The sequence below is a fragment of the Heteronotia binoei genome, chromosome 3, assembly GCF_032191835.1.
Source record: "Heteronotia binoei isolate CCM8104 ecotype False Entrance Well chromosome 3, APGP_CSIRO_Hbin_v1, whole genome shotgun sequence".
Taxonomy (NCBI): Eukaryota; Metazoa; Chordata; class Lepidosauria; order Squamata; family Gekkonidae; genus Heteronotia; species Heteronotia binoei.
In genome coordinates, this window is record NC_083225.1 from 165,080,063 (window position 1) to 165,093,600 (window position 13,538).

The 13,538-nt window shown below is 40.0% G+C and overlaps 1 protein-coding gene across 4 annotated transcripts in view; it reads right to left on the minus strand.

Moving 5' to 3' along the window:
- ZMYM2 (zinc finger MYM-type containing 2) overlaps positions 1-13,538 on the minus strand; it is a 93,879-nt gene that overhangs the window by 26,235 nt on the left and 54,106 nt on the right. For 3 of the 4 annotated variants that reach the window (XR_009555208.1, XM_060234823.1, XM_060234822.1), the window contains 7 exons: positions 12,259-12,409; positions 11,389-11,504; positions 6,316-6,432; positions 4,585-4,735; positions 2,362-2,534; positions 1,472-1,637; positions 392-426 (listed from right to left, as the gene is read on the minus strand). Coding sequence is in view for 3 of the 4 variants with exons in the window: in XM_060234823.1 (XP_060090806.1) it covers positions 392-426; positions 1,472-1,637; positions 2,362-2,534; positions 4,585-4,735; positions 6,316-6,432; positions 11,389-11,504; positions 12,259-12,409 (909 nt within the window). In the remaining variant the exon portion in view is untranslated. The remainder of the gene's footprint in view (positions 1-391; positions 427-1,471; positions 1,638-2,361; positions 2,535-4,584; positions 4,736-6,315; positions 6,433-11,388; positions 11,505-12,258; positions 12,410-13,538) is intronic. The other variant, XM_060234824.1, reaches the window with a different exon arrangement.

Genomic DNA, 13,538 nt, shown 5'->3' on the forward strand with positions numbered 1-13,538 from the left:
CAATACTCCAGGTGTGGCCTAACCAATGCAGTGTACAGTGGGACTATGACAATGTGTGTGTATATATAAATTTTTTTTTGCCATTGTGTGACACAGAGTGCTGGACTGGATGGGCCATTGGCCTGATCTAACATGGCTTCTCTTATGTTCTTATGGCCCCACTGATGGACCTCCCGATGGCAGCTGGGTTTTTTTGGCCACTGTGTGACACAGAGTGTTGGACTAGATGGGCCATTGGCCTGATCCAGCATGGCTTCTCTTATGTTCTTATGATTTGGATGTTATGCCAAGATCGCATTAGCCTTTTTTGTTGCTGCATGTTTTTTGTTTACTCATTTACGTACAATTAAGGAACTAGACATACGTGTTGAGTAAGTTAGGTTTCACTTACTGTGACTTTTGTTCGGGGAGTCTGGCAACCCTGATCTACAAATGCAAGAAGAAGGAAGATCAGTATTTCAGAACAGTCCCCCGGCCCACAATGCTAATGAGTGGCAAGTTCTGCTCTGCATGCAGGCCCAGTTTCCCACCCAAGAAATAAGATGAGCTGCTGAGGCACCATCAGCATGGCAAGGGCCAGCACAGCAGAAGAAGGCAACAGACAGGGTTTATATCTCTTGTCACCTCCTGGACAGACACAGCTGCCAGCCAGGTCTTCAGGTGAATGTCTAAAGTGTTGGCAGTGCCAAAGAACCTCAGCTTGCTTCATGAATGTCTTGGTCAAGTACAACCTCCCTACCCCCACCCCCCATTAGAACACCAGCATCTTCACACATAGGACAAAAAAAAGACAATTGCCTAGACCTGTTTACACAATACAACATAATTATGCTGCAGTACTATTAGGATGTGAGCAAAGCAACCCCCCTTTTACAACAGGACTCCCAAGCTCTTTCAATCTATATTGAAACTAATGATAGCAAGGATTAGCAATATTCAAGAATGAGTAACACAGTATGCCCCTCCGGTTTTTAAAACAAAGACAAGCAATTTTTGACAGCCAGGTTCATTCACCATTCAGATTACTGATACCACATGGTGAGCATTAGGGTGATGGGTCTACTTCCACTTATTGGCTGTGAGCCACTATCCTGTCAGCTCTTTACAATAAAAAGCTGCTCCAGTTCTTCTGTATTTTTATGTGCATGTGTATGCACTTGGAAATCATGGTGACCTCTGGTGATTGACCCTACTGAGGGCCTGAAGGATATTCAAGGAGGTGGCTAAATAAAGCCTGCCCCTGCCTCCTGGTATTTCAGGGAGGTCTCCCACCCAAGTATTTGCCAGAGTTGACCCTGCTTAGCTTCTAAGATCTGACAAGATTATATTGCCAGGGCTATCTAGGTCAGGCCCAGTGTTTTGTCTCTGAAGACCTCTTTTGCAAACCTCAAAGCTTACATTGTTTGGTGTACTTCTCAGAGTTAAAGATAAATGGTGTACAGTGCTATTATAGTTAAGGGAAGTACCATACCATAGTGTAAGTTTTCTGGTCCTTTCTGTGTTGCCATGTTAGGTTCATTTTGTTGACAGTAGAAACGTAGAAGGCAGTGCTGGTCACAGAAATGTTTCATCTCCCCTCTCCACTGAACTTTCTCTTTAAGTGTTCCTTGTGTTTTACAACAGTCACATCTTGCTGCCTTAAAAAGAACAATTTCAGTATTGTTAACTAAAGTTCTTAGGAAAAGGATAAATTACAAACATGTTAACAGCATTTAAAGCAGGTGTTCATTTTTTATATATCAGCAGCCAAAAACAAAACATCAATACCAGCAGAAGGAATTCAAGTTCTTTTAACTTGCAGTATGATAGTAAATTCAAATGTGCTACCCAACAAACAGAAGTTTGCTTTTTAATATTTCTTAGAAATCTTGAGGCACAAATTAATTTTGAAATGCAAAAAGACCTTTCGTCAAAAATAAAAAAAGCCCTCAGTGGATTACCCATAATGATAATGTGACTAAATATATACCAGTTGTGCCAAGTTTGCACCCATAATCCTTAAGAGTGTGTTCAGTGTAATAAATAAATGAGCTCTGAAGTTCAGAGGTCAAATCTCATTTTAGCAATGGCCTCTGGAAAGAATACTGGCATCCTCATAAAGATGACAGATTGCACTAATGTTTGCAGCAACAAAAACACACACACCCCTACACAAATTCTGAACATCAGACAAAAGCCACAGGCTCCCTTCCCCATGCAGAACTCCCCAAAAGCTTATCCTCCCAGACTTCTAGCTGTGTATTACATTATGAAACACCTCTGTTTAAATAGCAGTGGCTGGATTTGGTGTATTTTGGGACAATATTTATTGATGTGTTTCTTTTCTTTGTGTTTGAAATGCTACCTTTAATATTGTGTTACCTTATAGTACCAGTCTTGAAATTTTCTGCAACACTCTTCACTACAAAAATCTCTCATTACTCCATCAAGTTCCTTACTTGCTCCCTTTTTACACAGCTGAGTACAATAGTTGCAAGTAACACATCTCAGTCCTAACCGTCTTGCAAAATCTTGTTTATACAGCAGCTTGCAACCTGAGATGAAGTAGAATACAAAGACAATCTTTAAAACCTATGCAGTACTGAATTTACAGTTGAAAAAAATGTTGCTGGATAAGAGCTTTCAGTTGGCCTGTTACATAATTTCTGCAAGACACTCCCGAAGAATTATGTTGAATTTTGTTTTTTTGTTTTTTAAGAGGAAATTTAGTCACATTTCCTGGGCTGATCATCCTGGCTTACTGCTTTAATATAACTCCTGCAATCAGAAACAACCACCTTGCTACTGCTTACATATGGGTATATTCAGTAAAAAAAGAAGACGAATTGCAGATTTATACCCCGCCCTTCTCTCTGAATCAGAGACTCAGAGTGGCTTACAATCTCCTACATCTTCTCCCCCCACAACAGATACACTGTGAGTGGGTGGGGCTGAGAGGGCTCTCACAGCAGCTGCCCATTCCAGCAACTACAAGTGGAAGAGTGGGGAATCAAACCTGGTTCTCCCAGATAAGAGTCCACGCACTTAACCACTACACCAAACTGGCAATGGATTTTTTCAGAATTATTTTTTCATTATGAACTCATTATGACTTGTTATCATACCAGGCAAAAGAGTTGTCAGACACAGTATCCAGAAAGTACCAAAAGCTGCGTCAGTAGAAACACAAGGGATCAGCTCATGAAAGAGGAAGCCGGTGCCCAGGTGACAGCCCTACAAATCCAGTACCTCTTTTACCCCTGCTGAGGAACAATCTATGTATCTACAATGGCAACACCTCATCAGCGTTTTCCACATTGTCTCACAGGACCTATTTGTGGAGGCTTTTCTAGAAGTGAGAATGTCTACAATATCCTGGGGATAGCTGAAGTCCTCAGAGCCTTCCTCTCATCATCTAAGGGGCAGAGGCCCTCTAGGCTGGGGTGAAAGACAGTTCACTGAATGCTTATATTGTATGTTGGGTAGTATGAATCACGGTGGGGAAAATGCTTATGGACACTAGATCTGAGAGCCAAGATTTTCCTGGCCAGTAACAGTACATTTCCTGGCCTTGTTCAGGTCTCTGAAAATTAACAGGTATCACAGGGTAGATGTTGAACAAGGGCATAGAACAGCTGAGACTGTTCCCCCCTATCAGGAACCCAGTGTAGGAGTCCAGTAGCACCTTTAAGACCAACAAAGTTTTATTCAAAATGTAAGCTTTTGTGTGCATGCACATTTCTTCAGACTAGGAATGAGGTACAGTGAGCCTCATTTGGGCCCAGGCTTACTAGCATTAGAATAATTAACAGATATTCTCACATTCTGACATGTTACTGTTTTGTTTCCCAAGCTAATGCTACCCAGATCAAAGGTTTTCGCAATTTGTTAATTTTGGTATTCTGCCATTGGATTTAAACTTTGTACCACTTTACATTCTAAACCTCTGCCCACCAGCTATATGTAGCTCTGCTCACTGTACCTCATTCCTAGTCTGAAGAAGTGTGCATGAATAAAACTTTGTTGGTCTTAAAGGTGCTACTGGACTCCTACTTTTATCTATTGCCCCAGAGCAATATGGCTGCCCAACTGGATCTAGGAACCCAGAGTATGTGTTGTGGGCTGAGGAGGCAAAAATGTCAAGAATTAGATGACAATCTTCTATTCACCTGCTGGAAAGTTCTTAGTTTCAGGCCCTTTCTCAGAGATCCAAGTCTCAGTGGCTGTCCTTAACTGATTAGTATCAAGCAAAGTAACAAAGATTGCACAAAAAGGAACCAATGGTTCCAAAAACAGGTAACACGCTACCTTTTATAACACTGAAGGGATTTAATATTATGTACCAAAACAACACAGGCAATTATGTACAGCACAGGCACAGGGAGGGACGGTGGCTCAGTGGTAGAGCATCTGCTTGGGAAGCAGAAGGTCCCAGGTTCAATCCCCGGCATCTCCAAAAAAGGGTCCAAGCAAATAGGTGTGAAAAACCTCAGCTTGAGAGCCTGGAGAGCCACTGCCAGTCTGAGAAGACAATACTGACTTTGATGGACCAAGGGTCTGATTCAGTATAAGGCAGCTTCATATGTTCATATGTTCATAACATACCTTCACTGCAGAATGGTCTCTTGATCCCAGAAAATTTCACTGTTTCATGTAGAGTCTTCTCCTCTTGACAGTATTCACAGTAGGTTACTATGCAATGCAGCTTCTTATAGTCATCAGAACAAATTCTACTGCAGAACTGGTATACTTTGTTCTAATAAAACCAACCAACCAGGAAAGAGGAATGAACACCTAACCAGGCTTCAAGCTGGTTAAACATTTCATCCAAGGAAACAGCAAAATGTTTAAAAATAGATCTTAGTTTATAAGTACATCTTTGTTTAGATACATCTATCTTATTTCTGGGAAAGCTCTTTTCTTTCTTTCACTCCTTTGAAGAGATTCCGTTTGGCTATTAGTTCTTCGAGGTGACAATTCAGCCAACAATATATTTGGTGCAGAATAGGTAAGGCCTACTATCTTTTTTCTACAGAACTTACTAAAAATGCTAGCTTTTTGACCACCAACATTTGATGAGGTTGCCAGGTCAGCAAAAAACTAAAGCTCCACAGCAGGGAAAGCAAAAACTTTTCTGACTAGCCCTGATCTAACACTGCTGCAGCCACCTAGTTACAGGAAACAAAAGTTACAGGAAACAAAAGGAGCTCTCTTTGCCCATTCCATCACATTTGCTTCTAGCTGGACAAAGTTTTCCATTGAGCCCAAAGTCCCTTAATGTGTTCTGTGCCTTCTCAAAAACAAAACAGAAACAACAGCTTGAAAAAAGATAAATGTGGAGGGACGGGGCTTAAAAAACACACACACACACACACACAACACTACTCTATGTTATTCTCATACTCAGTAACCAGGGCGAGAAGAGATGTTTAAATATATTTATAATCAATATAAATTGCAGGAGGGGAGGCAGCGAGATAAAACACTTATGGTCATGAAGGACAGAACAGCTGCTGAAACTTGGTTATTGCTCATTCAGAACAGGAGAAATAAAATAGAATTCATACATGCTCATGTAGATTCAAGAAAGAGTAAGGGTCATAAATCTAGTTTTTTTAAGAGCAAGAGTGTATTGGTTTTTAATCCAGAGAAAATGTGTTCTTGCCCAGGGAAGATGGGTAGTTTGTGGATCTTAAAAGTTAGAATGGTGGAAGAAAATACAGCAATGCTGGTGTTGGGCACGGAAAATACATTCCATTACTTCTGTTTTTAGAGCCAACCTCTTCAATTCGAAACAAACTGTGATTTAAGCAGGTGTCTTATGTACAGTGCAGGGACATAAAGTGCCCTTGACCTGGATGACTCAGGCTTGCCCAGTCTCATCAGATCTCAGAAACCAAGTAGGACCAGCCCGGATTAGTACTTGGATGGGAGACCACCAAGGAAGTCCATGGTTCCTGTGAAGAGACAGGCAATGGCAAACAATCTCTGAACGTAGGCTTGCCTTGAAAACCCTACGGGGGTCACCTTAAGTCAACTGTGACTTAATGGCACTTTCCACCACCAATAGGAAAGTGACTGGTCCTATGCCAATCAAAAAACTGGGCAACCCATATACAATAGAGGCCTCTAAATTCTTAAGTGACTTCCCTGATACACAGTAAGATATGACTTTTGTAATTCAGTCTGAATCTCACTGAGAAAAGAAGCCATAAACGAAATAAATAAGACTTAATATAATTAATCAAAAGGACACACACACACCCAGTCCCATGAAAACTGAAAAACTTCAGTCATGCGGAAACTTAGCATGCCACCAGCTTTTCATATACTTACTTCCCATTCCAGTACTTCAGGTTTTGAGCAGAAAGTGTTTTTGCAATAATTACATTTCAGCTGAATATCGCTTGGAGCTGCAAACTGGCCATTTGTTGAAGACTGTACACTAAGAGCCTAAAAGATATTTTTGAAATACATTGATCACTCTAGAACATCCAATATCATGTCTTATTACTATTTTAATGAGTGTAAATATGAACTGTGAAAAAGGTTTAAGCATTAATTTCTGCTTGGCAGTCAAGCACTCAACACAGGATCATTTACTAAGTTTACAATGCTTGTGTGTGCTAATATACTTATGATATCTTAGAAAGTTACATAAGCAGGCAGGTTCCTGCTCCATAGGGACTTCCAGTATGAACAAATATAAGCACCAGAGAAAGACAAGAAATGGTGAATGTGAAGAACCATTTTAAAATGTTAACTCTGTTTTAGTTGGAAAAGAGAAACTAGCTATTTGCTGAAGATTGTACACCAAGAGTCTAAAAATATTTTGAATACACAGATCACTCTAGAACATACAGGCTGCACAGAAGAAATGAGTTTTGATGCGTGTTTGGAAAAGAAGAAGGTGACATCATGTGCATGTTCTGGAAGGGAGCTGTAAGGTAGAAGAGGAAAAAAGGAGGAATAGTTGGAAATATTTAAGCAAGCCAAAGAGGACTACGGATTTGGAGGAAGAGAAAGTCCATGGGAAAAACATGAAACCAGGACAAGAAATCCAAGACCCCTCGTTATCGAAACCTCTATAACTATGCCACTTCATTCTCCTCTTTGCACTGTATAGCACTTCTTTGGAAATGCACTCATCACCAGCTCCATGATTTGGACTTAACATACAAGTAAGTCCAAATACATAGATCTATACCAATGCTTCATATTAGTAATCAATAGATGTACGATACACTTTGCAGAAGTGGTTAACCCAAACTCTATAACTCTATAGTCCCCAAGATATTACCCAGGGGAACAGTGGCAGCCACCAATGTGTTTCCTACTGAATGTCTGTTTCTCAATTCTTGGGCATAAAATCCAAAGGGTGTTGAGGGGTGTTTCAGATGGCTCCTTAACAACTGATTAGCTGAAATGTGAGGTGATTCCAGGCAGGTGTATCACACCCACGCAACCTCAGCTTGGCTTCACAATCTTTCTTAAGCCTCTGGACTTGGAAGCCCCTCCCTATAGCTGCACTGGGACCAATTGCATCCCCCCACTTTGGAAACAAACCAATCACCAGCTGTTCCACAAAGGTTTCAGATTTCCTCCACCTCTTTGGGGTAGGCAATGCATCAGAAACAGCCTAGCAGGCATTGCATGAGGCTGCAGGGAGTGCTCATTTGCAAACAGCTGCTACCAGTGATGATTCAACAATAGGCATCCCCACCTATGTCTGCTGCCCTAGGCCACAACCTTTTACTTTCTTCCCCATCACACCATGCACACCTATCCAGGAACTAGAGCTCCTAATGCTCCCTTCACTTCTCATTATGCAGCAGTCTTTAAACACTGAGTGGCTTGCTGCACGGTGTTTGAAGATGCCTGAGGAACTTGATAGGAGGAAGTCTGAAGTGTGCTCTGGCTTCCACGTGGGGTGGCTGGAGTGGAACAGTAGTAGAGATACAAACTGGTACTCTCCCCAAAGCCACCTGACTGTAGAGCACTTCACTGTAGAGCAGGCCATGGCTACCCCAGGACATCCAGCTTGGAACCTTGTAACACTGAAAGCATTGCATGGGAGAGCAGCCATTTTGTGACTGGGCATGGTCCCATGGTAGCATTGACTACAATTTCCTAAAGTTGTACCACAAACACAACAAGGCTGGGGACTATGGCTAGAGCAACTCACATGGATATTTAAATGAGAGGGGAATGAGAATGAGTAATATGATATAGTAACAATGAAATACCTAATAAATATCCACCCATTCATCTCTGGAAACCTGCAACACCATTAACTTTCTTTAACTCAGCCTCTATTCCCAACTACATATCAGTTCATGTTCAGTGTGCATTTTATTTGGAGAACATGGAAAGAACTTGAAGAACATGGACATTTGGAGAACATGGAAAGAAAGAAGGTTCGGTGGTCTAGCTCCTGGCAAGGCAAGGTGTAGGCATCCTTCCAAATCCACCAGCAGTCACCAACTTGCCTCACTGTAGACCTGCCCATAGAAGCCTCCATCATAGGTGAGGATTTGACTCAGAACTACTCAACATTGAGACTGCAACAGCCATTTTTCTGATTAAACCCACCACCCTTCTCCAAAAGACCCCAGGAAAGTTCTGGGCCTCTGAAAAGACCTTGTGTTTTTACGATGCATTACTGATCCGCCTGAGAGGAACAAACTAAATCCACAATTTAAGAAATGGATACTTTTTGCAATTTTTTGACCTGTCTGGAAAAAAAAATCAGGGCACACTAGATCAGCATCTTGCTCTCCTTTCCATAGGGTAAAAATCAGCATTATCATCCCCACAGATCATATAAGAATAATCCAAAGATGAACAGGTTTGAAATGAATGTCTCACTACTCTGACAATTGAAATTCAGGGGGAAAGAAGAGAAGGCTGAGCACAGCAGCCCACACAGAGTATTAAGAACAACAGAAGAAAGTGATCTACTTTGACTTCTGGTAGACTGAAAGCTAGAACAAAGGCATGCAAAAACAAAAAGGTGCTGTAGTAGTGTGAAAAGGCAGGTTTAGCTGACAATATGTGAAGAAGGTTAAAGACGGAACACAAACTGCTTGGACCATTTTGCACATTTTTGTTTAACAGGAAAAGGTATCAGAATTTAGATGACAGTCAGGTGGCCTCTGCTAAAGTGCATTCTGATCACTTCAGATGAACTTAAATCTTTCGAATCCCAATGAACTAGCTAAGAAAACATCACATCAGGAGGAAGATAGATTCAAGGTACTCCAGAAAAGCAGGGGATCTATTTTCAAGTATAAAACCACATCTAATAAAACTGAAAAAAGAAAAAAAATGTTTTAAAGCAACTAGGGATAAGCATCATTCCCGTGACAGAATTAACTTACTTTTAAAACAAAGGTAGGTGTTTGGTTGGTAAAAGGGAAACAGTTGTCCCATATAATTTGAATGCAGCAGTGCTTTTTATTAGTTTCATATTGTGTTTCTATGTGAACTACAGAAATATGGGCAACAAATGAAGCCATCTTGTACTGAGACTGGCCAATGATTCATCTAACTCAGTACTGATTATTTTGACAGAAGCAGTTCTCCAAGGTCTCTCTCAGCACCTGCTACCCTAACGCCTTTAAATTGGAGATGCCAGGTACTGAACTGGTATACCAAGTACTCTACTACTGAGCCACAGACACACTCCATGAGTAGCTTAAGAGTGACTATTAATAAACCAGTACTGAAATGGAGACAAAAGTCAAATGGGTTTCTTCGAAGTCTATGAAACACTCTTCACATTATTTGACAAAGTAACAGTAACTTTATTTGCAAAAAAGAGGAAGGAAGGAAGGAAGGAAGGAAGGAAGGAAGGAAGGAAGGAAGGAAGGAAGGAAGGAAGGAAGGAAGGAAGGAAGGAAGGAAGGAAGGAAGGAAGGAAGGAAGGAACCACAGACAACTACATGCTAAGAGAGGACTCCTGCGCCCTGACCTGTGTAGCCCACCCAAGCCTCAGATCTCAGAAGTGAAGCCAGGCCAACCCTGGTAAGTATGTGGAGGGGAGACCTCCAAAGGAATACCAGGGCTGGGACACCGAGGCTAGTGTATCAAGCCATCTCTCTGAAAAACATCCATCCCCCAGTAGGGGTCACTGGAAGGCACACAAGCACACACACACAAATCTAAAAAAAGCAAGGACTTAAACAAGATAAATCAATGACTTATAAAAACACTTAATGGTGCCTATTTTGTGCCCATTTTTTAAAAAAAAATTGGAATGCTATCCTTAAGCCACCACATAAAATTCTGTGGACAAAAGGCCCAAGACAGCAACACAAATTAAAAGAACATTCAACATCAAGCGTCATCTGCTCACATCAGAACTGAGCAGCAGCACTGCCAAACAGGATACAGAAGACCATGAAAAGGTAAACCTCTGAAAGATGCAGTAGGAAGTACCCTCACTAAAGCAAACATGCTTTAAAATTCAGGTGGTGAGCAACTCGAAGATACAGTCTACACGTAACTCATTTATCTCATCAGTCCTTAAACTGAAATGGCACTTGTTTATTGTAAGTCAGGCCAGAGGCCATACTATTCACAACTCTATCAATTAATATTAAGATCACTACATGCTAGCCTTGTCAAAAATAGAGCTTGCATATAGCTCTATTGCAGATGCTTTAGATTTTGGTATTATGGAAAAGAACACCAGGCAGTCTACAAAATTGACATTACAAACTAACCGATTGTTATGAATGATGGCAATTTCTTAAAGAAACAAAATATTTGCCACTGTTTTGCTGCTAGGCTTGACTTGTGTCTTTTCTTACACCTGAAAGAAGCCAAAAAGGAAAAACTTCCTTACAAAGAATAAGTGATTAAGAAGCCCACTGAGCATTTCTCACACTGGTTTTATAAATGGCAGAACAGGAAGATTGCTTCTTAGCTCACATTACATGGAACTGAATGCCTGAACCATGACATCTTGGGATTGTTTGAAAATGAGTTTGATATAAAAGGTCAAATGGGATCTTCCAGTTCAAATTTTCACTTCTGTGAATAGTGAGAAAGCAGGGGGCATAGTACTCACTGACAATCTCGGCATTCAGGGGTGAGGGAGGGTATATATCCAAGTAGAACCAGAAGAGAGGATTCAACATGAGAGACCCTGTGCCCTGAAACTTACATTTACCAATGTTTGGGCAAAACCAAGACTTGAGTCAAATTCATTTCTCCATATGCTGGTTTAGAGAATTGCATCATTTTGTCATTTATGAAGAGTAGCTTTTAACAGTAGCCTATCACCTATCGTGTAAAAATAATTATACAAACCCAAAATATGAACGTATCAAGATAACCTAATAATCATGCACACAAGTATATACATAATCCAAGAGGAAGAGGAGATTTAACGCAACAGCTAACCTGAAATTTAGCTACACAACTGGAGCTGCAAAAGTTGTACAGTATCCCATCAGGCATTGTGGCTTGATACTGAGGTAAAGAATTTCGTTTACAAAAGTGGCAAACAATTCCCATACCTACAAGAAAAATGTGGTTTACAGAGAAAATAAATGCAGTTATGAATTACAAGCTGGCATTTCTCAGAATTTTTATCAATGCAAAATCTATATTTAGTATCTAGATCTCCAAACCAGAAGTAGATCTAAATACTAAATTAGTATTCCTAAACAGTAAATTAGGAAGATGCATCTTCCTAAGAGTGCCTCATAAAACTACATACAGTATTTTTGCAGCTATCAAAATCTACTTGGTAATTTCAAGCAAGTTCATAAGATATCTTCCCAATTTACTACTGTTATGATCTCTAGAGCCCCTCTCTATCCTAAGGTTATCTTCATTGGAAAAGGGTTAAAAAAACATACCAAAAGTGCTTATATTGCATACTGAACTGTGTCAACAAAGACTATTTGTAGGTAATAATGAGTTTTCTCCTCTACATGTTTCTGCAACAATATTTCTTTTCTACTTTAAAACATGAGCTTTACAATACAAGAAAAACATTCAGGGTATGAGCCAATGCTACAGCTAACATCAATTAAAAAGAATTTATAGCTGATCAGAACATCGTCTGTAACATTAAAAATGTAGAACTCACAAAACTATTTATCAAGTATCTATAACTGTGATAAGTACAGTTAAGATATTTTAAGTCTCCATATGCCTCTTTTTTCAGAAGGAAATCAAATATAAGCAATACGTGAAACATGATTCCTCTACTTTGGAAAATGATCTTTGTCATCATTGATGAAAATCATCGCCCTTTTCACTTACTTTGTGATTTTGCAAATTTTGATTTGTGTGTGTTCATGCATGAGGTTGAGCAGTATGGCTCCATATATCCATTAGGTCCTATGCACTGTGTCATATCAAAAAACCTGCACTGAGTTTTGCAACCAGTACAAGCTGTTAATTTGCCATATTTCTAAAAGTAAATAAAAAACAACAAAAAGCAAAAAGTTACATTAGTTATGGACTTATGTAAATAATTATCATTACAGATATGCAGGAATTTTCTGACTTCCCCCCCAAATTTAGATCATTCAGTAATAAAGTCACCAAACACTAAGAGCAACTCAAAGTATAGAATCCACCAGCACCCTTCCCATCATGCATTTGGCATAATGCTTAAGTGGTATCACTAGTTGTGCAGTCCAATGTACACAGGCCATCCATGCTCTTTTACCCCCAAACTTTCAGCAGTAAAAATGACCTGGACTGGACAACATGTGTTGTCAACATATAACTGCAAAATGTTTCTGAGGACATTTGGGCCTTCTGGGCTGGTATGGATGACATGACATTTCCCAATACACTGGGCACTAATACACCAGAGCTTATGTGGGCTTAGCTTGGTCTTCTGTGAAGGAATTTAAAGGAAATACTACTCAAATTGCAATTTCATTTATTTTAATAGAACTTCTTAGTATTCATCCTGATGTATCTGATTTACTCTCCCCCCTACCATGTGCCAGCTTCATTCTTCATATCAGCTTCTCCTCGTTGTTCCCTCCCACCGAAAGTATGGGCTTATGGGGGACACTGTAGGGCATTCTCAGTGGCTCCCCCAGTATTCTGGAGTAGACTGCCAGTGAAGACTTCCTTCCTTACCTACATTTTAGGAAAACCCACAAACCAATTTTATTCCCAATCCTGATGGCTTTCTACTAAATTTTAAATTGCCGTTTCCGAGGACTTGAGAGGTTTTGGCCTATTTATTGCTGTCACTTGGAAGTATTTTATTATGGCTGCCTTCTGCACACCTCCATAAACTGCCTTGGGCCCACCTTGGATGAAAAGATGATTATAAATATTTTAAATAAGTGTTTGCTTTGAAAACAAGAACTGCCATAAAGAAACTATATTGAAGAATGTCTGTTGATTTGAGAGGTTCAGTACGAAGGAATCTTTCACTTAAAAGCAGCAGTAACAACTTTCATGTAAAAAAAGACAGCATGTCTACAAAAAGATATAGCATTGAAGATGGCTGCCCATTAAAGCTGACACCAAATCAGGTATCTTTAAAAAAAAAAAAAAATTCAAACTCACTTTAT